The sequence below is a fragment of the Musca domestica genome, unplaced genomic scaffold (genome assembly GCF_030504385.1).
Source record: "Musca domestica strain aabys unplaced genomic scaffold, Musca_domestica.polishedcontigs.V.1.1 36, whole genome shotgun sequence".
NCBI classification, from domain to species: domain Eukaryota; kingdom Metazoa; phylum Arthropoda; class Insecta; order Diptera; family Muscidae; genus Musca; species Musca domestica.
The window spans coordinates 3,598,187-3,625,824 of record NW_026712318.1 but is presented as its reverse complement, the minus strand read 5'-3'; the positions used below and the strand labels follow the sequence as shown (position 1 = coordinate 3,625,824).

General features: G+C 33.5%; 2 protein-coding genes across 20 annotated transcripts in view; one reads left to right on the top strand and one right to left on the bottom strand.

Annotated features, from left to right (window-relative positions):
* The window catches only part of LOC101889247 (arginine-glutamic acid dipeptide repeats protein), a 109,097-nt gene extending 88,718 nt beyond the window's left edge, over positions 1-20,379 (top strand). For 7 of the 19 annotated variants that reach the window (XM_059126017.1, XM_059126030.1, XM_059126025.1 and 4 more), the window contains 9 exons: positions 48-205; positions 2,251-2,310; positions 2,978-3,064; positions 4,408-4,525; positions 5,380-5,485; positions 8,353-8,447; positions 8,500-8,552; positions 11,300-11,915; positions 14,214-20,379. In XM_059126017.1, coding sequence (XP_058982000.1) covers positions 48-205; positions 2,251-2,310; positions 2,978-3,064; positions 4,408-4,525; positions 5,380-5,485; positions 8,353-8,447; positions 8,500-8,552; positions 11,300-11,315 — 693 coding nt within the window. In that variant the 3' untranslated portion in view covers positions 11,316-11,915; positions 14,214-20,379. The remainder of the gene's footprint in view (positions 1-47; positions 206-2,250; positions 2,311-2,977; positions 3,065-4,407; positions 4,526-5,379; positions 5,486-8,352; positions 8,448-8,499; positions 8,553-11,299; positions 11,916-14,213) is intronic. The other 12 variants (XM_059126034.1, XM_059126026.1, XM_059126032.1 and 9 more) reach the window with 9 other exon arrangements.
* A 5,380-nt stretch (positions 20,380-25,759) lies between these two features.
* LOC105261939 (uncharacterized) lies at positions 25,760-27,007 on the bottom strand. Its single transcript, XM_011295036.3, has 2 exons — positions 26,150-27,007; positions 25,760-26,088 (listed from the first exon to the last, which is right to left on the bottom strand). Exons 1-2 carry the CDS (start codon positions 26,264-26,266, stop codon positions 25,861-25,863), a joined length of 345 nt encoding a protein of 114 aa, XP_011293338.1. The 5' UTR covers positions 26,267-27,007; the 3' UTR covers positions 25,760-25,860.
* Positions 27,008-27,638: the final 631 nt, after the last annotated feature.

Below are 27,638 nucleotides of genomic sequence, written 5' to 3'. Positions count from 1 at the left end.
ATATATTTTTATTTAAACGCCTTTCTTTTTCCCTGAATCTGCCATAGCAACAACAAATGCAGCAGCAACAACAACAGCAACAAGCTGTTGCTGCTCAACAGGCGGCACAACAAGCTAAACTTAAAGCGGAACTTAAACCTCCATACAGTGACACCCCAGCCCTGCGACAATTATCCGAATATGCCAGACCACACGTTGGCTTCAGGTATGTTGTGAAATGTTTTGATTTTAATTTTCATTTAGTTGTTTGTTTTAGTTTGATTATAGGTTTTATAAAATGTATATGATTTTGTAATTCCGAAGTGTGTGTATGTGTTTTGCTTTGTAGAGATTTCAATCAAATTGATCAAAAATCAGAAATTGTGATCTCTTTGGAGATCTTAAATCTAGAGTGAAGTCCAAGCCGATTTTTCTTTTTATAAAATACCTCACTATCAATTGAAGACTTAGTTACATATTTTCTATCTGTAGAATTCCTATCTGTTTACAGGAGACCTACTCAAAACTCTTCATTCTATAGAACACTTCTTAGGGTTTATTACAGAGGGAAGAAAAATATATGATCTATCGCAGGTTAAAGTGATTGAGCATTTGCTATATAAATCCGAGGCTATTTAGCAATAGACTTAGAGTAAGGGATCTACAGCTAATAATAAGTAAGCTATATTAGATAACGATATTTTGGCCTACGATACCCACTCGTTAGACCTTTCTATCCCTTTTAAAATTACTAATCAATATCTTCTCTAATCACACTTTGAAACTTTTCCAATGCTGTAAGCAACTGGAAGTTATCTGATAAGTGTTCTTTTTCAAATCATTGAAATATTCTTTCAAGTTACTACTTTCTAAGGAAGAATAGAATTAACTCCAAGTCTTAAGTTCAAGTTGAGATATCCTCGAGATCTGTAATAATCCAATGACTTCGACTGAACTTAGAATATTCTCACCAAAGTCTTTCGTTCAAGATATTAAAAATTTTAGAAAAAAAATCCCAGCCACTCTGGTGGACTAAATGCCACGTAGCAGCAAAGTCATATAACAGAAGCAGTACAGCTCAACCATTTTCAATTTATTCAACCTTTGTTATAATCTTTACAGTGCTTATTGAAACGTCTATATGGCAGACTTTAATAAGTATAAAAGTGAGTTAGAGAAGGTTTAACATAAGTGAGTTAGAGAAGGCTCTACAGAGGAAGTGGATAATGGTGCCCGATTTTGTTGAAGGACCCCAAACCCCAAAGGTAGTATAGAGCGGTATTATGATATGGGGACAAGCTCTGGTCTATATATCAATAAACAGCGGAAGATGAGAGACTCATCCTTCAAGACTCCTGGTCTTGATAGTGGTATAATACCTGCTATGTTGCAAATTTCATCTGAGTGGGTATTGGCCATCTTGCAGTACCATCTGGATTTTAAAAATGTGAAGCCGGGGTTGATCCTCATTGCTCTCCATACCTCTGGTATTTCCTCTATCCTCTAGGAGTGGATTGGAAAAATGCTAAAAAGCAGAAAAACTTGATTAGGAAGACTGTCAGCAGAGAGAAGGATTACTCCCCCTCCAGCTTTGTCTTCTGGTGATCAATGAAGTACTGATAAGTTGCGACTATTGATTTATCTGCTAATATCTTTGGGTGCCTCGTTTGGTGGAATTGATTCCAAAGTTCTCAATCAATCGGTTAGTTAGTAGGTGTGATCTAAGAAACGCGGTAGGCATATTGACTGATCACTGTAGTATCAGATAATTGAACCTAAAATGGACTAGGAGTGATTCCTACTACTGCAAGGATGAAGAAGGGGTAGAGACGCAGGTTCTTCCCTTACGTCAGCATAATCATATGCCAGAAGATACTGTACGAAAATTTCCGTATTTTTAAATAATTATTTTTTTGACGCCACAGCACAAATTTGAATTACAATTCTCTTCAAAAATAATATGTTTATATTCAGATTTTTGTTACAAAATGGCAGAGATACTGCCTTCAGACTTATAAAGTATTTTTCTAATTTTGACAAATTAAGTCTTATTTGTATATTCTGTGTTATTAGTTTTGAGCTCTATTTAATATTGATTTATTTTTTACTCTTATTCTAGTAGAACATCTATCTATTTTCTATATACGATTGTTAATCTCTTATTTGCATTTGTTCGAGTCACATCGATACAGAGTCACATCGATACAAAAATATTTAGAATTAAACGCCATTGTTGTAATTGTTAATAAAAATTGTTTCCAATAATTTCAGTCCTGTTGAACAGATGGTACCCTATCATCATCCAATGGGACCCATGTACAGTAGAGAAAGGTACATACAATAAATACATTAAATATTCAATACATTTATAATTATTAAGAACAGAATTTCATTCTGCGCTTCATCATATCATTGCTTGTTTAAAAAATCATTTGCTTTGCTTTACTTTTTTTTGGTTTGCTTTAATTTAATTTGTACTGTTTTTTTGCTTACATTTAAATGGACGATTATATAAAGAATATAAAATGATATTTTTAGGAGAGAAAAAATGTCCTTTCTTATTGCGATACGAAAGTGAGTTCGAAAGATATACGCCAATTCCATTTTAGTATTTTTTTAATAAAATAAAAATATGCAAGGAGATGGTGATTTTTTTCCAGTTTACTTTCGAATCGTCATACAAAAACATACCATAAATTTATGGGTGAGACGAGAATGTAAAATAAAAAAAAAAAAAAAAATCATTCGTCCGTCTCTCCCAAAACCACATTATTTTTCTTCATATATTTATATGTTTCTGAATACTAAAATATTATGCTTATATCTTCATTTTTTATTCTTTGTTATTTTTTATATATTTTTGTGCATGTTTTGTAGTCTTTTTTATTTATATAATGCCATTAGTTAATTACTCATTGTCATTTCATGCGTTGTTTAGCGTTTTTTTAATTTCAATTCAACTTGATTTATAATCCAAAATTGCTTTATTAAATTTCAGAGAACTGGAAGAGCTTAAAAACGCACAAGCTGCTGCAGCTGCTGGCCAATCACGTTTAGATCCACATTGGATGGAATATTATAGACGGTATGTGTGTGTGTGTGAAAAAATATCCTTACAGACTATAAACATGTCCCTAATTGCTCGGAAGAAAATGTATTTAAAATACAGACCCATTAAAATCCAGACCCATCTACTGTATAGTAGATGGGCCCACAGACCATTTACTGCAGTGTATATGAACCCAGAGGCCATCAGCTGCAGAATAGATGGACCCAGATGTCATATACTATGAATATCCTGTAGAGTAGATGGACCCAGCGGTCATCTACTGTAGAGTAGATGGACCCAGCAGTCATCTACTGTAGAGTAGATGGACCCAGCAGTCATCTAATGTAGGGTAGATGGACCCAGAGGTCATCTTCTGTGGAGTAGATGGACTCGGCGGTCATCTACTGTAGAGTAAATGGACCCAGAGGTCATCTACTGTAGAGTAAATGGACCCAGAGGTCATCCACTGTAGAGTAGATGGACCCAGAGGTCATCTACTGTAGAGTAAATGGACCCAGAGGTCATCCACTGTAGAGTAGATGGACCCAGAGGTCATCTACTGTAGAGTAAATGGACCCAGAGGTCATCTACTGTAGAGTAAATGGACCCAGAGGTCATCCACTGTAGAGTAGATGGACCCAGAGGCCATCTACTGTAGAGTAGATGGACCCAGAGGTCATCTACTGTAGAGTAGATGGACCCAGAGGTCATCTACTGTAGAGTAGATGGACCCAGAGGTCATCTACTGTAGAGTAAATGGACCCAGAGGTCATCCACTGTAGAGTAGATGGACCCAGAGGTCATCTACTGTAGAGTAGATGGACCCAGAGGTCATCTACTGTAGAGTAAATGGACCCAGAGGTCATCTACTGTAATGTAGATGGTCCCAGAGGTCATCTACTGTAAAGTAGATGGTCCCAGAGGTCATCTACTGTAAAGTAGATGGTCCCAGAGGTCATCTACTGTAAAGTAGATGGTCCCAGAGGTCATCTACTGTGGAGTAGGTGGACCCAGAGATCATCTACTTTACAGTAGGTGGACCCAGAGGTCCTCTACTGTAGAGTAGATGCAACCAGTGACAATCTACGGTAGAGTAGATGAACCCCGAGACCATCTACGGTAGAGTAGATATTCCCCGAGACCATCTACGGCAAAGTAGATGCGTTCAGAAATCATCTACGGTTGATTAGATGCGCCCAGAGACCATCTAATCTTGAGTAGTTGCACCTAGATGCCTTCTACTATAGCGTAGATGGGCCCAGAGACCCAGGACCGCTGTAGATTAGATGGTCCCAGAGGCCATAAAGTACACCATTATGTCTCCGCTAGTAGTCCATTCGCTATTTTAATCATCTCTGTTTCTCTTTCCCCCTTTACAGTGGTATACATCCCTCACAGTTTCCCCTATATCCAAATCCGGCAGCCATATCACAAATTGAAAGAGAACGTTTGGGTATACCACCACATCATGTTGGCCTCGATCCCAGTGAACATATGGTAAGTAATTATTATTACTTAAAAAAGTAACAAAAAATATGGATACAATTTTTTTACTTACATTTCATTCATTTGTTTTGTTTATAATTATATAAGTCTCACAGTATTAATTGTTGTAAATATTATATGAAAAACCAAAAACCAAAAAAAAAATGTTACATATATCAGCAATCATTCAATCACTCAATCGTATTTGGAACTCTAATAAATGAAACAATTTGTGTTTTTATTTTTTGCGAATTAACCACCAACACTACCAAAAAAAAATGAAACGAAAAATAAAAACAAGTCCCGCGACACTATTTTTTGCCACCAGTTTTAAATTGTTTTTGTGAAAATTTTTGAAAAATACAACTAAATTTTGTGTCATTTTCTCATTATTAACAATTCAGACAATTTCATTGTTCTTTAACAAACAGCAGATTAACCACATTTCCGTAAAAAAAATAAAATTCTCATAATTGCCAAATAATAAATAACATTCAATGTTTAACAGCAAACAATTCCATTGTTCTCCTTTCGGCATACCAAATTAACCCAAATGCACTTTGTTTAACTTTTTAATCTCATCCAATGTTTGAATATCCAGTGCTGCTTTTTCTTAACCAATTTCAAAACAAACAAATTCAATTAATTGCAATAAAAAATAGACTCCTCACAAAAGCCTCCTACTTCTTGAGCCGTTTGTTGTCATGTTCTCTTCTCATAATGTAAGAAATTGAAATGATTTTCAAAATCAAACATTTCTTGATCTCTTTCTCTCTACTTTTTGTGAAACACCATGACACTAAAACTGGAAATTCGCCACGTACCCTCTTTCTTTTTTTTTTTGTTTTGAAACTATAAATTTTCAGATACGATTGACGAGAGAATATCATGCACATGCGCATTCTCATACTCATTTACATTTGCCTTTGCCCCCACAGCCGCAACCACCAGAGGCCGGATTTCAACTACCACGTGAGTTTGTGTAAAATTTACAAAAAAAGAATTATATCTACGAGAATATTAACAAAATAAAAAATGTAATAATAATATTAAGAAACCATGTAATTAAACAGTTAGAGCTGATTTTTGGGTTATACAATTAATACTTTGTGGGTGAAGAAGTTGCTTTTGCTTGCCCTTGAAGAATATCCCTAAGAACTCAAGGTCTAAAGCAGAGAAAAAAACTTTCTTGTGATGCTCTGTTAGGAAAAATATTAATAATAACCCATGATTATGGCTAGTACCAATATATTTGGTTAAAAAAATAGTTAGGTTAGGTTTCTTTTGCTTGTCCTTGGAAAATTTCCTTAGGAACCCGCGATTGTAGGCAAAGAGACAACGTCTTGGTAAATGTTGTCGAAAATCTTAAAATGATCGCTTTTATGTTCTTTCTGCAACCAATTTTTTGGTTTATAAAATAGATTTTTATACCCTATACTACACTGTGGTCAGGGTATTATGTCTTTGTGCATTTTTTTCTTGTAACATAGAGAAGGAAGCGAGTTAGACCCATAATTCCTTTTGAGTCGAGTCGAGTCGATTTATACATGTCCGTCCGTCTGTCTGCCCATGTATTTTTGTAAACAAAGTACAGGTCGTATTTATAGTCCCATCGAGATGGTATTTTGCACAAATCGTTTGTTTAGCTCAAGGACGAAGCCTATTGAAATTGGAAATAATCGGTCAAAATTTTGATATAACTCCCATATCAGGGTGAGATAAAAAAACTGCAACAAATCAAACGCCATAATTTTTTATTTTTTTTTTAAATTTTATTGAATGATAGCAAAAAATGTCGGAAATAGCATCAAATTTTAGAATAAGTTTAAATTTGTTCGAATTGGTCACCTTTGGCACGAATTATGGCCTTCAAACGGCCAATGAAGCCGTCACATGCTGCCCGAATGTTAGGTTAGGTTAGGTTACGTTAAAGGATGCGCGGTTGTAAGAAAAACCTACCACTCCACTCGTAGAACTTTTGGGGCATTGTGTTCATCCTAATTAGGAAAATACGAGAATAGAATAGAGAGAAGATAAGGAAATGAAGAAATAAGCCCGAATAAGCGAAGCAACTCTTTAGCTCTTTTGAGTCTATTTCTCTTGCACTTTTTGGAAATTCAATGGCTTTATCCCGAGCTCATTTAAATATTTGCCGAATGGAATATTGCGATATGTTCAGGAGTGGTCTAACGATAGCCACTTGTAGTTTTCCAGCCAAATATAAAGAAATCACACTATCACGCCTGAATTCCATCACGAATAACTTTTTCTGGAAAATTCTCACCAAAATGCTTTTATACGCTTGTAAAAATTATAATGAGCTGTCACTGGGATAATTTTAACAGCTGTCTGACGAGTGGCTTAGAAATGAGAGCAATAACAAATTCTTGGTGTTTATTTTTCTAAAAGTCCTCTAAATAATGAATACAAAAATAAATGCTATTTGTCAGAAGAACCGAATGCGTTCTCTAGCCACAAGACTTTCAATGGGTCTTCTATAGTCAGAAGACCTTTTAGGTTTTCTATAGACAAGAGACCTTTAACAGGTTTTCTATAGGCAGGAGACATTAAAGCGGCCTTCTGTAGTCAGAAGTCCTTCAACAGGTTTTCTATAGTCGGAAGACCTTCAACAGGTCTTCTATGGATATGGACGACCATTAACAGAGCTTCTATAAAATGCCTAATAGACCTATATATTTTTCTTTAATACTCTGATGGATTTCAAAATTTCAATTTTATAAATCCTTAAAATTCAAAGCAGAAAATAATCCCCTTTTTGAAAAAACAAGTAAGCAAAGGCTGTAGTCGTTCGAGACCGACCATGAGATACCCTACAATACTACAATATGTTGTAGCCCCCTTATGTCCAAATTCTTTTTGGAAGATTTCGCTTTCTCAATTATGTCACGGAGTGGGCAGGGCTCAGGTATTACCCTAAGCATTTTGACCAGGGATATTTGCCCAATATTTACGTACTCCGCCGTGCTTTTAGTTGTTATGGTCCATTTTACCGCTAAATATAATCCAATGGTCATCCAAAATTCTAGAATTCTTCCCTGTCCTTAATTCTCTTCTCAGGCATGTCGTTTGGCTTCAATTGTGTGATCAGAAAATTTTTTCTGTTTATGGTTCATTTTAACCCCTAAATATTTTGTGATCATCTCCAAAAGCAATAGGCTTTTATTCTGGCCCTGGCACCACCACCATTCTAAATTTCGTGAAGATCGGGCCATAATTGCTATCTGTAGAGTGATTAAAAATTAATATGGGCGGACGGACATACAAAGTTAGATCGACTCAGCTCGGCGAGGTAGGAAAATCTATATACATATACTTTCCTATGTGGGAAACCAATATTTCGAGGTGTTACATAATTTTTGGCCCAATCAAACTAATAATACCCCCAACACATAGTGTTGTAGGGTATAATGACTTCCGATTTCTTTTTGTTAATATTCTCAGTAGTATAATAATAATAATGACGTACTTGTGTTACATTGAAATAAACAAATATATTTTTTATCTCTTTATCTTTATTTTTTGACATTCATTGTGATTTTGTCCTGTCCTGTCGTATTACGTGCAATTGCATACTACAATCATCCTGCATCAATCGCTCAATTGAAATCATCATGCATCGTGTAAAAATTGTCTCTTATGTATAAATCTGTGTGTCTCTGTGTGTGTGGGTGTGTGTGCGCATACAAACATATCCCGTCCCACCACTCCTTCTCCTTCTACGCTGGAATTGACAATTATATCGCAACAATTTTTTCGACGACGATGACAACAATGCCCGTCAACTTCCTCACACAACCACGCACTACACCAAAAAGCAGCGAATGTTGGTCAATTTCCACGTCCAAATATGCTTATGCCTAGGGAGCCGCACTCAGATGTATTGCTGCGAATGTCTTATGCTGATCAACTTCAGGTTTTCCATTACCCTCGATAAACTTTTTTACTCATTAATTACATATATACAGTATTTACAGGCCGCTGAATTCCAGCGTCAGTCATTGCATGATCAATATTTCCGGTAAGTATTTACAACAAGAACAACAACAACAACTGTAACAAAAAAGGAAATCCAAAAACCAAAAGAATATCAAGAAGAAACAAACGAAAAGCAAAAAGGACGACAAGTCTGAAAATATCAAAGAACAGACATTTTTAATGATTTTTCTTTAATTTCCTAATTTTTTAAAACAAAATTGCCATCTAATTTGTACAAGTTTTCAATAGAAAGACATTTTTCATCTGAAGGGTGATTTTTTAGAGTCATTGGATAGTTTTTCAAAAAACTCTTAAAATTTAGAAAAAGGCATGGCATTTTTATTTTTTTTTCATGAAAATGTTGACCACCGCGACAGGGCCTTAAATGTTACAAACGCTTAGTCCAATTTTGGCATACTTTCCCACATTTTGGCAGATATCTTTCGAATTAAATACTTCAATGTTGACTTCCATTGCGCCAATTCAATCGGGCTCTCCGGTATGTCTATACCTTAAAGAAGCTCCCGAAATAATAGTTCAAGGGCGATCGCACGATCTAGGCGGCAAATAAACCATACCAAACTGTGACTTTTTCTGGATGCATTGGTAGCTTTTGCAATGCTTCTGACTAATCTATACTCCAAAATCGACCATTCTGCTTATTTACAACATACCCATTGAGCCAAAAATGAGCTTTGCCGCAAAATGGAAGAAGCGTGCGATGAGTTTTCTCAACAGAGTACGCTTTCTATACCATATATAGAGAGGGCACCATATGGCTAGAGAGGGTATATATCATTTAATACGGCCAAAACGTGCCTCATCGAAATAACAGTTTTAGACCCTAGGTCTCTTTGGACCAAATCCGTCCGTCTGTCTAGCTGGAGTATTCGATTTGGTCCGAACTTGGCACATCGTAATATTTTTCTCAAACTTAGATCGAGTTCGGAGATGGCAATATCCTTCTGGTACATCCCCCACAAAAAGTCGAAATTTAAAAAAAATATATTTTATGCACAGAGAGAGAAACGATAATCCGATTTTGCTCCAACATTGCGAAACCTAATATTTGCATCAGTGCTAGGTCAGGTGGTAAAATGAGCAATATCGGTCCACTACCTCCTCCACAAAGGGTCACATTTTTGAATAATTATAACTCTTATAAAATGATATAAGTGTCCGGTTGTCTTCAAACTAGACACATAACCATATTTGTACTAACCCAAGATCTGGTGGGAAGATGGACAATATAGGTTCACTTCTTCTGGTACCTCCCCCACAAAGGATAAAAATTTTGAGTATCCATGAAGCTCATACAACGCGAAATTAACATCCGACTCCATTCAGATTTGGAACATCGATCGGACCATTTCTTCCAGTACATCCCCCACAAAGTGTCGAAGTTTTGAATAACCAAAACGATCATAAAATCAGAAATAAGCATCCAGTTCTCTTCAAATTACACACATCACAATATTTTTATTAACTTAAGGTCTGGTATGAAGATGGGACATATCGGTCCACTCCTTCTGGTACCTCCCTTACATAGGAACAATATTTTGAGTATCCATTCAGCTCATATAATACGAAATAATTATCCGATTCCATTCAGACTTGGTACATCTCAATATTTCCATAAACACAAGATCTTTTATAATAATGGAAGAGATCGGACCATTCCCCGCATATGGTTCAAGATTTTTTGAAAAACAAAGCGCTCAAAGAAACGAAGTAAGTATCCAACTCTCTTCAAATTTCACACATACGAATATGTTTGCTTATGCAAGATCTGTTGTCCACCTGACCTAGCACTTCTATCTGTCATAACCTGCAAAATAAGTCGGCGATTCTGTACAACTTGCTATTCCTAAATATTTCCCCTAACCAGAAATCTGATATGAGTATGGAAATACGAATTTATCGAAATTTGCGATTTCGCATGGATATAAATGTTCGATCTCCTACAAATCCTGGACATACCAATATTTTTATCTGTAATAGATGAAGTATAAAAATGGAACAATTCACTCCGCTATATCTGTTGCCTCGCGCATATTTCCACATATTTCAAAAAATGTTGGACATATCTCACATAAAGTATAGGAAGTAGTCGAGATAGTCCAAATCTGGCACGTTGTATTATTTTTACCAGTTTTAGGTCCGATACAAATTGCTCAATATTGTCCAACAGCTTCGGAGCCTCCCACATAAAGGGGTCAACAGTTTAAATAATCATAACTCAAGGTTGGGTGTATAAATCTGTCGGCAAAATCAACTGATGCTATTTTACTTGTTGATAATTAAATTCAATGATTTGCAAATGTTGTTCGTTTATAAGCCGATTTATGGTTAACTTACGGCCCAACCTAAACATGTTTGGCAGTAAAACAAATCACGAAACGTCCATGAGCTGTTTAAAACCAGTGTTGCCAAAAAGATAATAGATAAAAAATCACCCTTTACATTAGATGAATAAAGAGAGCCCAATTTCAAAATCGTTTGATTGTAATGGAATTTAAAACAAATAAAATAAATATACATTTTTCAATTAATTTAAAAAAAACTGAAATCTTGCAAAAAAATTGAACTTTCATTAAATTCCAAAGTACTTGAATTGCATTTAACATTTCCGCAAGTGCGCTTTTGTCGTTAAACAAAAAAATGTATTTTCTTTTGTTTTCTTTTTATTTAACATAAATTTTCTTATTTTTGGTTTATTCTATATTTTTGCTTAAATAAATTTAAATTTAAAAAAAATTGAATTCAATTAATTTCTTTATTTATCAACAGACAAAGGCCCCGGTAAATGGACTCTTCCAAAGCAACTTTATTGCATACACAAAGTATTGAAAGTCGTCGTTCGTTCGTTTCTCAACAATGTAAAAATAGAAAGAAATATCCAGTCGATCCATCAATCAGTCAATCAATCCATCAGTTAATGCCTTACATCTCCCGCCATTGATCACACAAAACGCCATCGCTTACGTCTGTTGCTAAACTGTTTGTTTATTTTCTATATTCTATGTGTTTATCCATTCCTTTCCTCGCGATCATATCATTTTTTTTTGTGTGATCCAAAAAATCACTCAACAAATTTGTTATTTGTTTGTTTTTTTGTTTTTAATGATACGAAAGTGTATAACAATAATTATTTGTAAAGAAAAGGATAGCAAGCAACAAAATCATTGTGTATAGAACTAAATTTCGTCATCGTCCAAACATCATCATCATCATCATATCTCCAAAGTGTCTAATTTGTTTTAAAGTGCACAACACCACAACCCACGCATCTATACAAAAAACATCGTTATCACATCGTCATCTGTTGTCCCCAGCACAAAATGAGTATAAAATCATCATTATTTTTAATCACTGCATCATCGCATATAAAATATTATTTCGAAATGTTAGTATTAACTATAAAATTATATAATGAATAGATAAGTATTGTAATTAAAAATGGTTATGTGAGTATTTACCCGAAAAAATAGACCAAAAATGTTCCAGATGTTACAACTGGCATTTTTAAATTATTAACGACAAAATTAAATTTTTTCAATAATTACTGATTTTGAAAGTAAATCTGAAACAGAATACAAGTGTGCATGGATAATAAGGTTACGACGTACAATAAACTTAAAATCGGAGTTTGCCCTTATATAGGGACAATACCAAAAAGTGGACCGATATGAGTCATTTTTTGAGCCAATTGTTCTTTAGACATTCCAAAGCTCTCTATAAATGTTAAATGCTCTGTGTTAAATGTTGCGAAATAACTAAAAATATTGAGGTATCTTTATGTATAGTCAAGGCTATATACAACCCGTAAAAAGTTAGACATAAAACCCCAAACCATTTAGAATTTTGATCTACAAACCAAGTAGAGTAAATCCAACCCAGACAGGCTATGTGACGGTTAAATTATAAGAAAATTTGTAGCATATACGAGAAAATATGATAAGTTTCTCGAAAATGAGAGACGTTTTTTTACAAATCAAAATATATGATACTTTTAGTGGTACATCTTAAGTATACAGGTTGAAATGAAAAAAACTTCAACCAACTTCAGACTGCTTTCGTTTCTAAGCCACTCGTCCGACAGCTGTTAAAATTATTCCAGTGGCAGCTCATTATATTGTTTACAAGCGTACAAAAGCATGTTGGTGAGAATTTTCCAGAAAAAAAGTTATTCGTAATAGAATTCAATCGTGATAGAGTGATTTCTTTATATTTGGCATACTTATTTTCAGGTCTAATCTGATCGTACGTGCAAAATTCCATACTATTCGGACTGATATTACACGTTTGGTGTACAATAAAAGGCAAATCGGGCGAAGATATATATGGGAGCTATATATAAATTTTGACCGATTATCTCCAATTTCAATAGGGTTCGTCCTTGGGCCAAACAAATGATTTGTGCAAAATTTCATCTGGATAGGGTAATAAATGCGAACTGTACTTTGTTTAAAAAAATACATGGACAGACGGACGGACGGACGGACATGCATAAGTCGACTCAGAATGTGATTCTATGCAGATCATCAAAAGGAACTATGGGTCTATCTCGTTTCCTTTGCCTGTTACAAACAAATGCACAAAGACATAATACCCTGACCTCCTTGTGGTGTAGGGTATAAATAAACTCAAAAGAGCTAAAGAGTTGCTTCACTTGGCCGAAAGTGGTGAACTGCCGAATTTGGTTTTCTCCATCTCCGATGAGAAAACATTCGTTGTCCAGCAGTTTGTAAACAAACAAAATTATCGTGTTTACTTGCCAAAGAGGTCAGCTGACTATTGTGTCTGGAGTATTTTGGAAAGCAAGGTTGGCACTAAAAAATACCAAAGTGTCGATCACCTTAAGCAAGCGCTTCGCCGGGAATGGGCCAAAACACCGGAAGCAACATTCAGTCAGCGTGTAAAGGTTTCATTGGCCGTTAGAAGGGCATAATTCGTGCCAAAGGTGACCAATTCTAACAAATCTAAACTTATTCTAAAATCTGATGCTATTTCCTACATTTTTTGCTTTCATTCAATAAAATTAAAAAACCTTGCGACATGAGCTTTATCTTAGCCCCACGAAAAGAATTGTTTAAAGGTAGACTAGGAGTCGTACTCATTGAGCCAAAAATAAGCTTCCTCGCTGAAAACATCTTTTCTTTTTGAACTTTCTTAATAGAAACCTCTTTTTTATAATAAAATTCAATTGATCGCAGTCGTTGTTGGTTGTAAGATGCTTCATGTTTCAACTGTGCGTGAGCTAAATCAGTTTTGCCAAAATTCTAATAGCTCAAAAATCACTCTTTATTTCAGCTATCCTTAAAATAATCATTAAAAATCTAAAGTTATAACCTAAAACTTGATGAAAAAGAATTTTTAGAGATTATAGTTCAGGTTGCAGATATGGCGTACCGTTCTCTATAAGTTGTAGGTCAGACCTCTTTGGGAAGTCGTTTTATTGGACGATGCTGAAAATTTTGATTTTGAGACCCTGTAGTCAGTCTTAGAGTTGTTCTTGTTAATGGCAAGATATTGCCAATTCCTAAAGTCCAGAGAGAAGTCTGAATGTTGTACTGAATAAGACTTGTACAAACAACTCACATAACCATTTTTATTTTGCAAATATAAAAAAGAAATAAAATTAGATAAAAGTGTATGTAAATATATTTTTCCATTAAAATTCATAATTAACTTTCTGTTACAGAAATCAATTGCGTTGAATCATTATCTGCTAAGCAATATGATGTATTATGGTGGCTACATACCATATGGAGGATATCATCATCATTAGCAACATCAGAAGCGACATATCCTCCTGGTTGGCATTGGTGGTGAAAGCGAGCGAACAACATTAACTGATAAAGAAGATACAAATCCACAACCCCACAACAATACATAGACTACTTCAACACATCAATGTCCATTTGTTTTAGACTATTTTTTTTTTGTTTTTTATTATTTTTATGTTTTTCACATTTTTTTTTTTTTTGTTTTTAAAAAAGAAACATATTTAAGTAAAGAATACTGATGAAAACAAAAAAGAAGAATGTAAAACACTTTTGATAGACAATACTCGGATTTACCGAGTGCCACTAAAAATACAAAATATAAACAAAAGAAAAAAAGAAAACGAAAAGTTGATATGACTAAGATGAAGATACTATTACTTGGCTGGCACTTGTCTTTATTTTTTTTTTAATTAATTCCTTGTTTTATAAAAAAGAAGCACACACACAAATATATATACACATAAATGTAAGAATTATATAAATACCATGACTCATACAATACAGTTAATTCAAAAAAGAAACAAATACTTATTCTAATTCTCTCCAAAAAGAGCTAATGTATTAAAGGACATCATATGTATTAATTTAACATAAAAACAGAAACAAAAAGAAAAAACAGAAAAAGGTAACCATATTATAAACATAATTAATTACTTAATACAATCTAGGATAATAAAAACTAATAATTATAAATCTACACAAAAACAAAATGCTAATAAACACACACAATAGCATAAGTAAATAAATGTTCATTTTAAAAATAAGTAAAGTAAAGTAAAAATAAGTAAAGTAAAAATAAGGAAATAAAAACAACAACAAACTAAATTTGTGTTAAGTTTTGTAGCTTAAGTATGTAATAATGACATAATAGGCATTTGTCGATAATTAAAAAAGGAAACTGTTCATCAAACAAAAAATATTAGTTTATATATATATTTTCTTTTCATAAAATAAACTTAAATACAAATATAAGCGCTTCACCACATCATATATATATATATTTTTAATTAATCTCCTCCTCCTCTCCTGTTGTATAAAGAACATTATCATGATAGTAATGCTATGTATAAGCTATCATTTAATCATAAAACATATTTAGTCATACAAATGTAATTAATATAATAACAATCATCCCCCTCCGTGCATAGTTTATTTTATGGAACATTATAAAACGTTAGACACCCCACCTTATTTACAAGTTCTTCAAATATATGTATGTAAAAAAAATCACATAAAAACAAAAAAATTGAAACACAAACAAAGTAGTTTCTATATATATATTTATATATAATGCAATAATTTTCTTAGATGTAGAATATTTTATTTTATTATTTAGCAGGAATAATGGAAGGAAGCTACACAGTGCTCGCAGTTTTTTTATTCGAAGTAACAAAAGAACAATTTTTTTAGAGAAATTATTACCAAAAAAAATGCAACCAGTTATAGTTGATTCGAACTATTTTGTAATCATCCTATGTGAGCGAAAGCAGTAGGCTTTAGATTTTGTTAATAGGTCCTTCTCATGCAAGTTTTTTTGAAAGTATTGGAAAATAAAGGAGTAGGAAGATTGTTCACACATGTATAAACTTTCCCAGTTGGGTAGATTATAGCTTGCAAATAATATTTCAAACATTCCTTACAGGAAAATTGTGTTTGACTAGTCTATAATTAATTTGGACTTGTATAATGATGGTGGTCCGCTGAAATTCTATTTCAAACATTTCACAAAATTCTAAGTATATGCAATTTTGAAACATTTTTCCTTGCATAATACTACCAGACGAGTTTCGGCAATGATGTAGATTCAGACGTTTGTCCATAACAGTGAACCAAGACAAGCACTAGTGGCAATTGACTTAATTGCCATAACTTGGCATATTGGGCACATTTCGTGTTCGTGGATCAAAAAATTAGGTAAAACATATGTGTCGTTCTGGGTAGTTATTATATGGTTATAAATAATGTGATCACTTGTACGTCACATTATTTATAACGATTCGTGAGTTATATCTAAATTATCGATTTTTTTTTGACCCGATTTGTTTTTAAATCTCTTAAAAATAGACACATTATATGAGTCCGTAAAATATATTATAGCTTACACTCTAGCCTTTCCAAAATGCTACTACATCTGATATTACCTCGCCTGCATCCCGAGATATGGGTCTTTGAACCCAGACAACCCGATTCTGTTGAGTAATTCTTGATTTGATGCTGATTTAGGTAACTGAAGTTTGGCGCTAAATTTTGTGTGGGGTTAGTGTTTAGAATAGAGCAGAAGTCTACCGATTTATATAATTAATGGATAACAACTAGAAGGTGAAATGTACGTATATTTTTATATATATTTCTTTTCAAGCGCGAATATTTTTGATGTTGAAATTAAAGCTGATTTCGCTGAGTAAAATTTTGAATGTCCACGATAGAGAGCGTAAATATAGAGCAACATTTGCATGGTCTCGTGGTTTCGGCCAAATGCCAAGAAACTCCTTCGCCGGGAATGGGCCAAAATACCGGAGAGCAACATTCGGGCAGCGTGTAAAGGTTTCATTGGCCGTTAGAAGGCCATAATTCGTGCCAAAGGTGACCAATTCTAACAAATCTAAACTTGTTCTAAAATCTGATGCTATTTCCGACATTTTTTGCTTTCATTCAATAAAATTAAAAAACCTTGCGACATGAGCTTTATCTTAGCCCCACGAAAATAATTGTTTAAAGGTAGTCTAGGAGTCGTACTCATTGAGCCAAAATTAAGCTTCCTCGCTGAAGACAACTTTTCTCTTTGAACTTTCTTAATAGAAGCCCCTTTTAAATTCAATTGTTCGCAATCGTTGTTGGTTGTAAGATGCTTCATGTTTCAATTATAGACTGTGCGTGAGCTAAATCAGTTTTGCAAAAATGCTAATAGCTCAAAAATCACTCTTTATTTCAGCTAGCCTTGAAATAATTATTAAAAAATCTAAAGTTATAACCTAAAACTTGATGAAAAAGAATTTTTAGAGATTATAGTTCAGGTTGCAGATATGGCGTACCGTTCTCTACAAGTTGTAGGTCAGACATCTTTGGGAAGTAGTTTTATTGGACGATGCTGAAAATTTTGATTTTGAGACCCAGTAGTCAGTCTTAGAGTTGTTCTGGTTAATGGCAAGATATTGTCAATTCCTAAAGTCCAGAGAGAAGTCAGAATGTTGTACTGAATAAGACATGTAAAAATAACTCACATAATCATTTTTATTTTGCAAATATAAAACATAAATAACATGATGTTGAAATTAAAGCTGATTTCGCTGAGTAAAATTTTGAATGTCCACGATAGAGGGCGTAAATATAGAGCAACATTTGCATGGTCTCGTGCTTTCGCCCAAATGCCAAGAAACTCCTTTTGCCCCTCTGTGAAATTTTTTGAAGAATGAAATGGATCATTAATAAACATAAAATCCATTAAATGCACTCAAAACTCCTTCTCACGCATAATAGAGCGTGAGAAGGAGTTTTGAGTGCGGAATTTGTGACCTTTAATCTGCAACCAACAGTGGATACTAATCGAAAATTAGAAAACGAATCTTGTAGTTTCGAAAGATTCTTTAAGTAGTCCTTCAATTATATATCCCCAATATCTTCAGGAAGTCGGTCCTGGTACTTGCGTAGGGATGTCGATGCAATTCATATTATTTTTGTTGAACACATCATCCTAAAAAATCCTACAGAGCGGAAAGTAATTTCATGTCAAATTCGATCTTTCCTCTGTAGTCAAATGTGGCTACTAAACGAGAATTAGAAAACTAATCTTGTAGTTTCGAAAGATTCTTTAAGTAGTCCTTCAATTATATATCTCCAATATCTTCAGGAAGTCGGTCCTGGTACTTGCGTAGGGATGTCGATGCAATTCATATTATTTTTGTTGAACACATCATCCTAATATACCTACAGACCGGAAAGTAATTTCATGTCAAATTCGATCCACAAAAGTAAATTATTATAGCAAACATGTGAAATTGGTAAAAAGATCGAGAAATCGAGAAGCTTTTGCAGGTGCTATAAATTTGTTATTACCAAGCTAAATGTTTGATGTCAAATAAAAAACCATTAAATCATAAAAGAAAGTGATTCCAGACCACATTATTTTGTGGATGTAGGGAATGGCTACGATGCAGTATATTTCGTAAATATATGGTCGATTATCTTTTAAAAGGCAATCCTTAAAATTTCGATATTGACCAGAAGATAGTGTAAATGGGAAAATGCTCTTGTTCTTTTAGCCGAATAAAGGCATTCCTTGACATTTTTATATTGACTTGAGTGCAGAGTAAAACTTTTGTAGTTTGCCTCAAATTCTCCAGAAGCTATTGAAACAGGCTGGGATTCAGGATAAGGAATTTGGCTTCGAAGTCTACTCCGAGGAAAATGGCAATGTTGTCGGATGAATCACTCTGCAAGTTTGCATTGAACCCAATATTGCACAAAATTTTTTAAAATGTTATTGAATCTTTTTCTGAGAAAAAAAAAAAACTAAATAATCAGATAGGTGATAAGTATGTGAATCATTTCATCTGGTATTGGTATAAATCGGTTCAACTCTTGAATAGATTTTGAAAAAGAATTATCTCTAAATTATCAAAGACCACAAAAATGTATCCAATTCCACAAATCGAATATACAGAGAGTATGTATCATTTGGTACAACCAAGAATTGCCTCATGGCATAGGTCTCTTTGGACGAAATCACTTTCAGGACATTTGGAGTCGATCCAGCCGTATCCGTCCGTCCGGCCGTCCGTCAATTTGTCTGTCTGGCTGGTGCTCACGAAACTATTGAAGAACATTGGTACATGTTTATGTTATTATCAAACTTAGAGTCGCATTAAATGTGACGTGGGCATCCGATTCCAGCGAAACTTGACAAATCCTAATATTTCTACTAACAAAAGATTTTGTGTGAAGATCGGAAACTCACCTATATGTAGACGGTCAAAATGTTGTATAATTATGACACATAATATACGACCTATATCAATATTTTTTTAACCATCGTATAACTCAATAAATTTATCAAGCACAGATTTGATGAGAAAATGGAATTTGAGGGCTCCTTCTTCCCCTTTTTAAATAAATTAACCCCTATATAAAAGTTAGTGGTTTTCTTTAAACACCGTATACCTCTTTCAACAATAAATCTAATATAAATATGTAATATATAGGTCCAATCTTTGGATTAACAATAATTCACATTAAATTTGGAATTAGTGTTCGATTTTTTTCAAAACTTTGCACATACCAATATTCGTATGAGTATTATATATCGCTCCACTGTTTTTCAGGTACCTCCAAGTCAAAAAAGTTTAAAATTTTCCAAAAAATATACACATATCTCATATAAAGTCTCAATTGATTTTCGACATATCTGCGGCAAAGCTAGAGGTAAAGACCAGCAGAAAATAAATCATAGAAAACTGAAATGCAATAATTTGAAAATCAATTATAAAAAATGTTAGCTTGATTGAATTTCCAATTAAGTGCTTTGGAATTGTTTGAGATTTGGCATACAGCGGGTACATTTACATTGCAAATCGTTCGATGCATACTGAATCGTCCGAAAACTCTGAATATATAGTCAACCATTTTATGTAACAGATTTCAATCGTGTCGTCATTATTAGGAGTTTCAGCAAAAATACTTGATACAATTTAAAATATAACCTCATTATGAAATCGAAAAAAAAAACTTATTATGACATCGGCAAATTAATTCAGCTTCAGAATAATAAATAAATTTGCCTGCGAGGGCGTCGACTGAGGAAATTATTCTTTCGATCTATATTTTTTTTTGGCGTACTGCAAGCCATGTAAAATTTTTCTTCCAAAAAGACACACGAAGAACCTATGAGGACAAGAAGTATAATTTGTATTCTTACTGTAAAGCACTGTGTTATCTAAAAAAATTGCAAATTGTAAATTAATCGATGTAAACAGAAAATTACCTATTTTGTAGATTTCATTGCAAATAAAAACAAATACACAGCTATTTGTTTTCCAACAAATTGTATAGTGCTTTTTTAGGTATACATAAAAAGAAAATAACAAATCCCATTAGATGTAAATTTTAAATGTAGATTTTAGCCATATATATAATAAAATATTTTTCTATTGAAAGCCCGACAAGAAAATACAAAACAAAATAAAAAACGCTTAGTTTAGGTAAAGACCTGTGGACTTTTATAAAAAAACATTAAATCTAAATAAAAAAGAAAAACAAAATCCATTTAAAAAAATATACTCAACTCTGTGAACACATGTAATTGTCCACATCTAAAAAAGAAAACTTAAAAATAATTTACAAAAACAAAATGGTTACAAAATGTCCCAGATAAAATAACACACACACACATTGTAAAAATTAAACAATAACGGAAACGCAAAAGAATTTCATTAAAATATAACTGTATTTATTATCAAAATAAAAGAAAACTGTAATAATTCAAATGTATTCATCAATTATAATTACTATTTAAAAATACCTATATATAAATATTCATATATAAATGCATATAAACAAATTTGTAGTATGATATGATGGTACTCAAACTTAATACCTAAGAACAAATTTACAACACGTACACACATAAATACAACAACAAAACACACACACACATTATTATGATTATAAACTAAACAAATAAATTTTAATTATTTTAATTCATTGAAAATAACTCGAAAATATGTTTTGTTCTTTCTTTTTCATTATTTTTAGTTGACCAATCACAACAATGACTTCAGTACACATAAATACAAACATACAAACTTAACGTTATTTATAAAATAGACAACAAATACTACATATATACCTAAAATTATAATTATATACTAATTGAAATATAAATAAAACATATGTATGTATGTTTGTAAAACACAAGTTACAAACACAAATGAATTTGCAAAAGAAATTAAATAAGTTAATTGATCATAGAGTTAGTTACCCAAAACAAACAGCAAACAAATACAAAAAGAAAAAAAGATCAAAATAAAAAGGAAAAAAAATATATACAAAATAAATAAAAACAAAAAATGAAAACATTTGATTTTTCTGACATTATATTTAATAATATAAAAATAAGAAAAAGGAATATTCATAGCAATAAAACAACTCAAATTATTAAAAAAAAAACTAAAAGTGTTTTATTTTTATACCCCTCACCATAGTATGGAGGGTATATTAAGTTTGTCATTCCACAGAGTATATATATATGCTTGATCAGCATAAAATTCTATGTCGATTTAGCGATGTCCGTCCGTCTTTGGAAATCACTGTAGCTTCCGAACGAATTGAAGTAGATTGATAAAATTTTACTCAAATGTATATTATGTCTGCAGGACTTTTGGTATTGAAAATGGGCACGTTTAGGTATTGCCCCCATATAACGGTACCTCCCGATATTCGGTATTTTGGTGATTTTAGCGATATTATTCACCGGAATTGTTTCAAATTTGGTATTTGATGTTCGCAATGGATGCTACAGCTTATGACAGAATATTGTCTGTGCAAGTCCACGTCTTCGTATAGCCCCCATATAAGGGTATTCGGTATATTGATGATTTTAGCGACATTATTCACCGAAATTGTTTCAAATTTGGTATTTGAAGTTCGTAATGGATATTACAGCCTATGACAGGAGATTGTCTGTGCAGGTCAGTGTGTTTTTTAGCCCCCATATATTGGTACCTCCGTTATTCGGTATTTTGATGATTTTAGCGACATTATTCACCGAAATTGTTTCAAATTTGGTATTTGAAGTTCGTAATGGATACTACAGCCTAATACAGAAAATTGTATGTGCAAGTCCCCGTCTTCGTATAGCCCCCATATAACTTTACCTCTCGATATTCTGTATTTTTATCATTTTGGCGACATTATTCACCAGAATTGTTTCAAATTTGGTATTTGAAGTTCGTAATGGATACTACAGCTTAATACAGAAAATTGTCTGTGCAGGTCCACGTTTTCGTATAGCCCCCATATAACGGTACCTCCCGATATTCTGTATTTTGATCATTTTATCTACATTATTACCGATTTTTTTTTAATTTCGCATTTGAATATTGTAATGGCTTATGACAAATTTTATGCAGGTTCATGTCGTCGTATAGACCCTAATATAACAGCTACATTGGGTATTTTTAAGATTTTAACAGAATTTTTAATTTAGACGATTTTATTGTTTTTAAAAATTGCCAAATTCGTTCCAAATGGTGAAGGGTATTCAAAGTTCGCCCGGCTGAACTTACAGCTTTTTTACTTGTTATACCCTACACCACAAGGTGGTCAGGGTATTATGTCTTTGTGCATTTGTTTGCAACAGGCAAAAAGAAACGAGATAGACCCATAGTTCCTTTTGACGATCTGCATAGAATCACATTCGATTTATGCATGTCCGTCCGTCCGTCCGTTCGTCTGTCCATGTATTTTTGTAAACAATGTACAGTTCGCATTCAGATGAAATTTTGCACAAATCATTTGTTTGGCCCAAGGACGAACTCTATTGAAATTGGAGATAATCGGTCAAAATTTAGATATAGCTCCCATATATAACTTCGTCCCATTTACATTTGATTGTGCACCAAACGTCTAATATTTGCCCAAATTGGATGAAATTTGACACTTACGACCGAATTGAGTCTAGCATGTCAAATTTTGTGAAGATCGGTTCAGATATAGCTATAGCTCTCATATATACTGTTCATCCGATTTGTCATATTTGTTACCCACAGCCGTAATATGCACTCCGTAACAAAGATATTCAGGGAAATATATCAAATACAGCTCAGAAATATATTTGCCAAATTTTATCGAGATCGGTTTCGATTGGGATATAGCTCCCATATATATTTTTATCCGAATTCGGCATATTTAGTTCTTCGAACTTTAAATTATAATTATATGATTGAATTCTCCCATAAAAACTTTTAATTGTTATGCGGAGCTCTACTAAATTAGCAAAGTGGTGTAGGATATCATAAAGTCGGCCCGGCCGACTTTAAGACTTTCTTTACTGGTTTTTTATATAACCCTGTGCAACACAAATATTAATTTCCTGAAAAATCCAGCAGATTATGAAGGCACAAAAAAGCAGAAGACACGGTTACTCACGGTAAGTAACCTAAATAGAGGGGACAAGTTCCCTCCCCTTTCAACCCCTTTGCCCATTTTCGGATTAAGATTCCTCGAAATCCCTGCATTTTAGGTATATAGTATTTTCGGCAATATTGCAGATAAAAGTACGAGGAATATTTTGGTCGAGCATTTTAATCCTTAATCGATTCAACAAAGGGGTCTTTTTGGTCCTTTTTTAAAACATGGTTAAAAACTCCCTTTACACGGTATCGTAGCAAGTCAAAATATACCACAAAATTATTTGTCATAAAATTCTACTGCAGGACCTAGAAGACGTCAAGGGTCTAAATCACACCTAAATGCCACGAATTCATATATATTAACAACTAAAATAGTATCAGTCAGTTTTGCCGACAGAAGTATACCCCAGCCTTGAGTTATGATTATTCAAAATGTTGACCCTTATGGGGGGAGGTTCCGAACCAGTTGGCCAATATTGACCTATCATATGTGACCTAAGACTGATATAAATATTACAACGTGCCAGATTTGGACTATAACGACAACTTCCCATACTTTTTGGGTGAAATACCAGAAGGGTTTGGCAGATATATATCATCTTCACAACAGATCCTGTGTTAGCAAAAATATTTGGATATGTGAAATTTGAAGAGAGTTGGAAGCTATCTCGCTTTCTCTGAGAGTTTTGATTTTCAAAAACTTGAACAGAAGAAATGGTCCGGACCATTTCTTCTGGTACCTCAGAATCTTGTGCTAATGGAAATATTAAGATGTACCTAGTCTGGAATGGAATCTGATGTCAATTTCGCTTTTTGTGAGCTTCATAGATATTCAAAATGTTGACCCTTTGTGGGGGAGGTATCAGAAGGAGAGGGCCGACATATCCCTTCTTCACAACAGATGTTGTGTTAGTAGAAATAATGGAATGAGTGAAATATAAGGAGAACTTGATGCTTATTTCAGATTTTATAAACGTTTTGGTTATTCAAAACATTGACCCTTTGTGTGGGAGGTACCAGAAGGAATAGTCCGATCTTTACCATCTTTATAACAGATCTTGCGTTGATGGGAATATTGAGGTGTGCCTAGTCTAAAGGGAATTGAATGTTAATTTCGTGTTTTATGAGCTTCATGAATATTCAAAATATTGAACCTTTGTGGGGGGAGGTACCAGAAGGAGTGGACCGATATATCACATTTTCACGGCATATCTTGAGTTAATAAAAATATTGCGATGAAATTTGAAGACCGTCGAATTAAAATTTTATAAGAGTTGTAATTATTCAAAATTTTGATCCTTTGTGGAGGAGGTACTTGATGGAGTGGACCGATATTGTCCATTTTCTCACCTGACCTAGCACCAACGCAAATATTAGGATGTGAAAAGTTGGAGTAAAAATGGATTATTCTTTCTCTTTCTGTGCAAAAAATAAATTTTTGAAAATTTCGACTTTTTGTGGGGGAACCAGAAAGAGTGGTCCGATATATTTCATCTTAGCACCTGACCTTGGGTTAATAAAATTATTGGAATGTGTGAAATTTGAAGACAATTGGGCTCTTACATTAAATTTTATAAGAGTAATTATTCAAAATTTTGACACTTTGTGGTGGAGGTACTTGATATATTTTCTCACCTGACCTAGCACCAATGCAAATATTAGGATATGCAAAGTTGGAGCAAAAGCAAACGGATAATCCTTTCTCTTTCTGTGCAGAAAATATATTTTTTGAAAATGATATTGCCCATTTCCGAACTCCATCTAAGCTTGACAATAATATTACGATGTACCAAGTTTGGATCAAATCGGGTACTCTCTTCGAGAGTAATCGTACGCACCAGCCAGACAGACGGACGGACGGGCGGACATCACCAGATCGATTCCAAATGTCCTGTCCTAAAACCGTTATTTCGATGAGGCACATTTTGGCCGTATCAAATGATATATTTTACTCTCTAGCCATATGACTGAGGGCATAATAAATTTGTAGAATATTTTCATATGCCACGTTCTTGCTTAAAGACAGTTTTTAAAAAAATATATAAAAAATACTCGAAAACACACCTTTTGGTTGACTCGCTTTGGAGTTACAATTGTCAACCAAAATAATCCTCATATTATGATCTGTAATATTATCGAAGACACTATGTACCTTAAATGAACGGATTCCAAGGAATCATAATTCCAAAATTTCCAGAAATGAGTAACCCATTTAGTCCACTTTTCGATAAAAACTTTCAGAACCTTGATGTACGTGTATTTTATTTTTAGCTCTTCTCTCATAATCTGCTGAAATTTTCCTGTTATTTTTGTAAAAAAAAGAATTTTTGTTGCACAGTGTAACTATCATATATTTTAAGTACACAAAATTTAATAAATTATCCAAGGGACTAGAAATTGCAATTTTAAAATGCACTCATATACATTTGATAATATTTCAATTCCAAACACTTAAAATGCAAATACAAAACATCAACAGCCGCATGGAACTGAAAATCACTTCAACATCACCATCCCAGGCATCGACAAGGGCAATGCTATTGACAGCCGGCAATTGGGATACCATATGTATTGGTTGGCTATGAAAAACTTTGACTTGTCTGGAATGGATACGATTCGATTGGGCGCCATTTGAAGTATTAAGAACCTCGGACATCTGTTTCATCTACAAAAACACAATGTTTTATACAAAAAATAAACGAATATGTAATAATATCACGATTTACCAAATTCGAAGGTAAAAATATGGGCATCGTGAATTCCATCCATATGACACGTCCACTGCAAACGGCAGCCGATATTGTTTCGGTATAATAATAGTAGATGTCGTAGTGTAATGGCATTAGGTACAACAAAGGCTGAAGTTCTATCCCTCTGATAGTACGTGATTCCTTTCCACTTTGTAAGAACTTTACAAATATTTCATATTCTTTATTTTCCACATTTTTTATCTAAGGGAAGACAGTAAAAAAATTGAAAATTTTAATAAAAATAAAATATCAAAAAATTAAAAAAAGGATTTAATGGATTTTTTTATATTAAAAACTAAAATTAAAAATACGTGCACAAAATTATTTTTTTCCAAATTAAAGGAAAATTTGTGCAGATTATGAAAAACTAAAATCGCAGTAAGTTCGACTCGGTCGATATATGAAAACCCTCCATCATTTGAAAGGAAATTTTAAAAAATCCAAATTAAAAAAAAATCATTTGAAAAATTCTGCTAAAATTATAAAAATACCGTTATATTGGGACCTATACGCAGACGTGGGCCTGTATATGTAATTTTTGTCTTAAATACGAAAATTGAAATAATCCAGTAAAATATCGAATATAGGGAAGTATCGACCTGAAACGAAAGTTTTTTGCATGAAGAGTACAGACCTTTCAAGGACCCCATATGTCAAGTTTCAGAATTTTTAGCAGAAACCTTCAAAATACCGAAAATCGGAAGGTAACGTTATATGAATGCTATACCAATTGGTGGAAGTTAATCGAAAAATTTTCGCAAGGAGAAAACACACCGTTCAGGAACCCCCAAATGTAAAGTTTCAGCTGACTTGGTGTGCAATTGTGGCAGAAACCTTCAAAATACAGAAAATCCATACAGTCCGGTACCGTTATATGGATGCTATGCAAATAGTGGGCCTTAATCGAACATTTTCGCAAAAAAGGGAACAGACCTCTCAAGAACCCCAAATGTCTAGATTCAGCTGATTTGGTTCAGAATTATGTCAGAAACCTAAAAAAACCGAAAATCGGATTGTACCGTTATATGGGGGCTATATCAATTAGTGGACCTAAAACGAACATTGCATGGAGAGGACAGACCTACCAAGAAACCCAAATATAAACTTTCAGCTGATTTTGTTAGAAATTGTGGCAGAAACCTTCAAAATACTGAAAATCTGAAGGCAACGTTATATGGGGGGTAAATCTAAACCTGAACCAATATAGCCCATTTTAAATACCAATCAGCCTTCTAGGGCCAAAGCTCTAGTCTAAATAATGTGAACGCTATGTTGACTTCAACAGACGGTCTTCGCTAATTTTTAATTTTTATTTATAAAATGGGGCGGAGAAGTTCCGCATGAAGCGTCTTATGCAATACTACTTCCAAAAATCCGGTGAATATATTTGTAGAAAAAATTAACCCTCAGTCAGAGTCAGACAAGCGGTCTTTTAGGACCCTTTCTTCTAAAACGACCATAGACT

Coding starts and splice junctions, on each gene's coding strand:
- LOC105261939 (XM_011295036.3), bottom strand. CDS start 26,266: ATGCCATTACACTACGACATCTACTATTATTATACCGAAACAATATCG. Junction 26,089..26,149: donor TATTTTTACCTTCGAATTTG/GTAAATCGTGAT, acceptor GTGTTTTTGTAG/ATGAAACAGATGTCCGAGGT.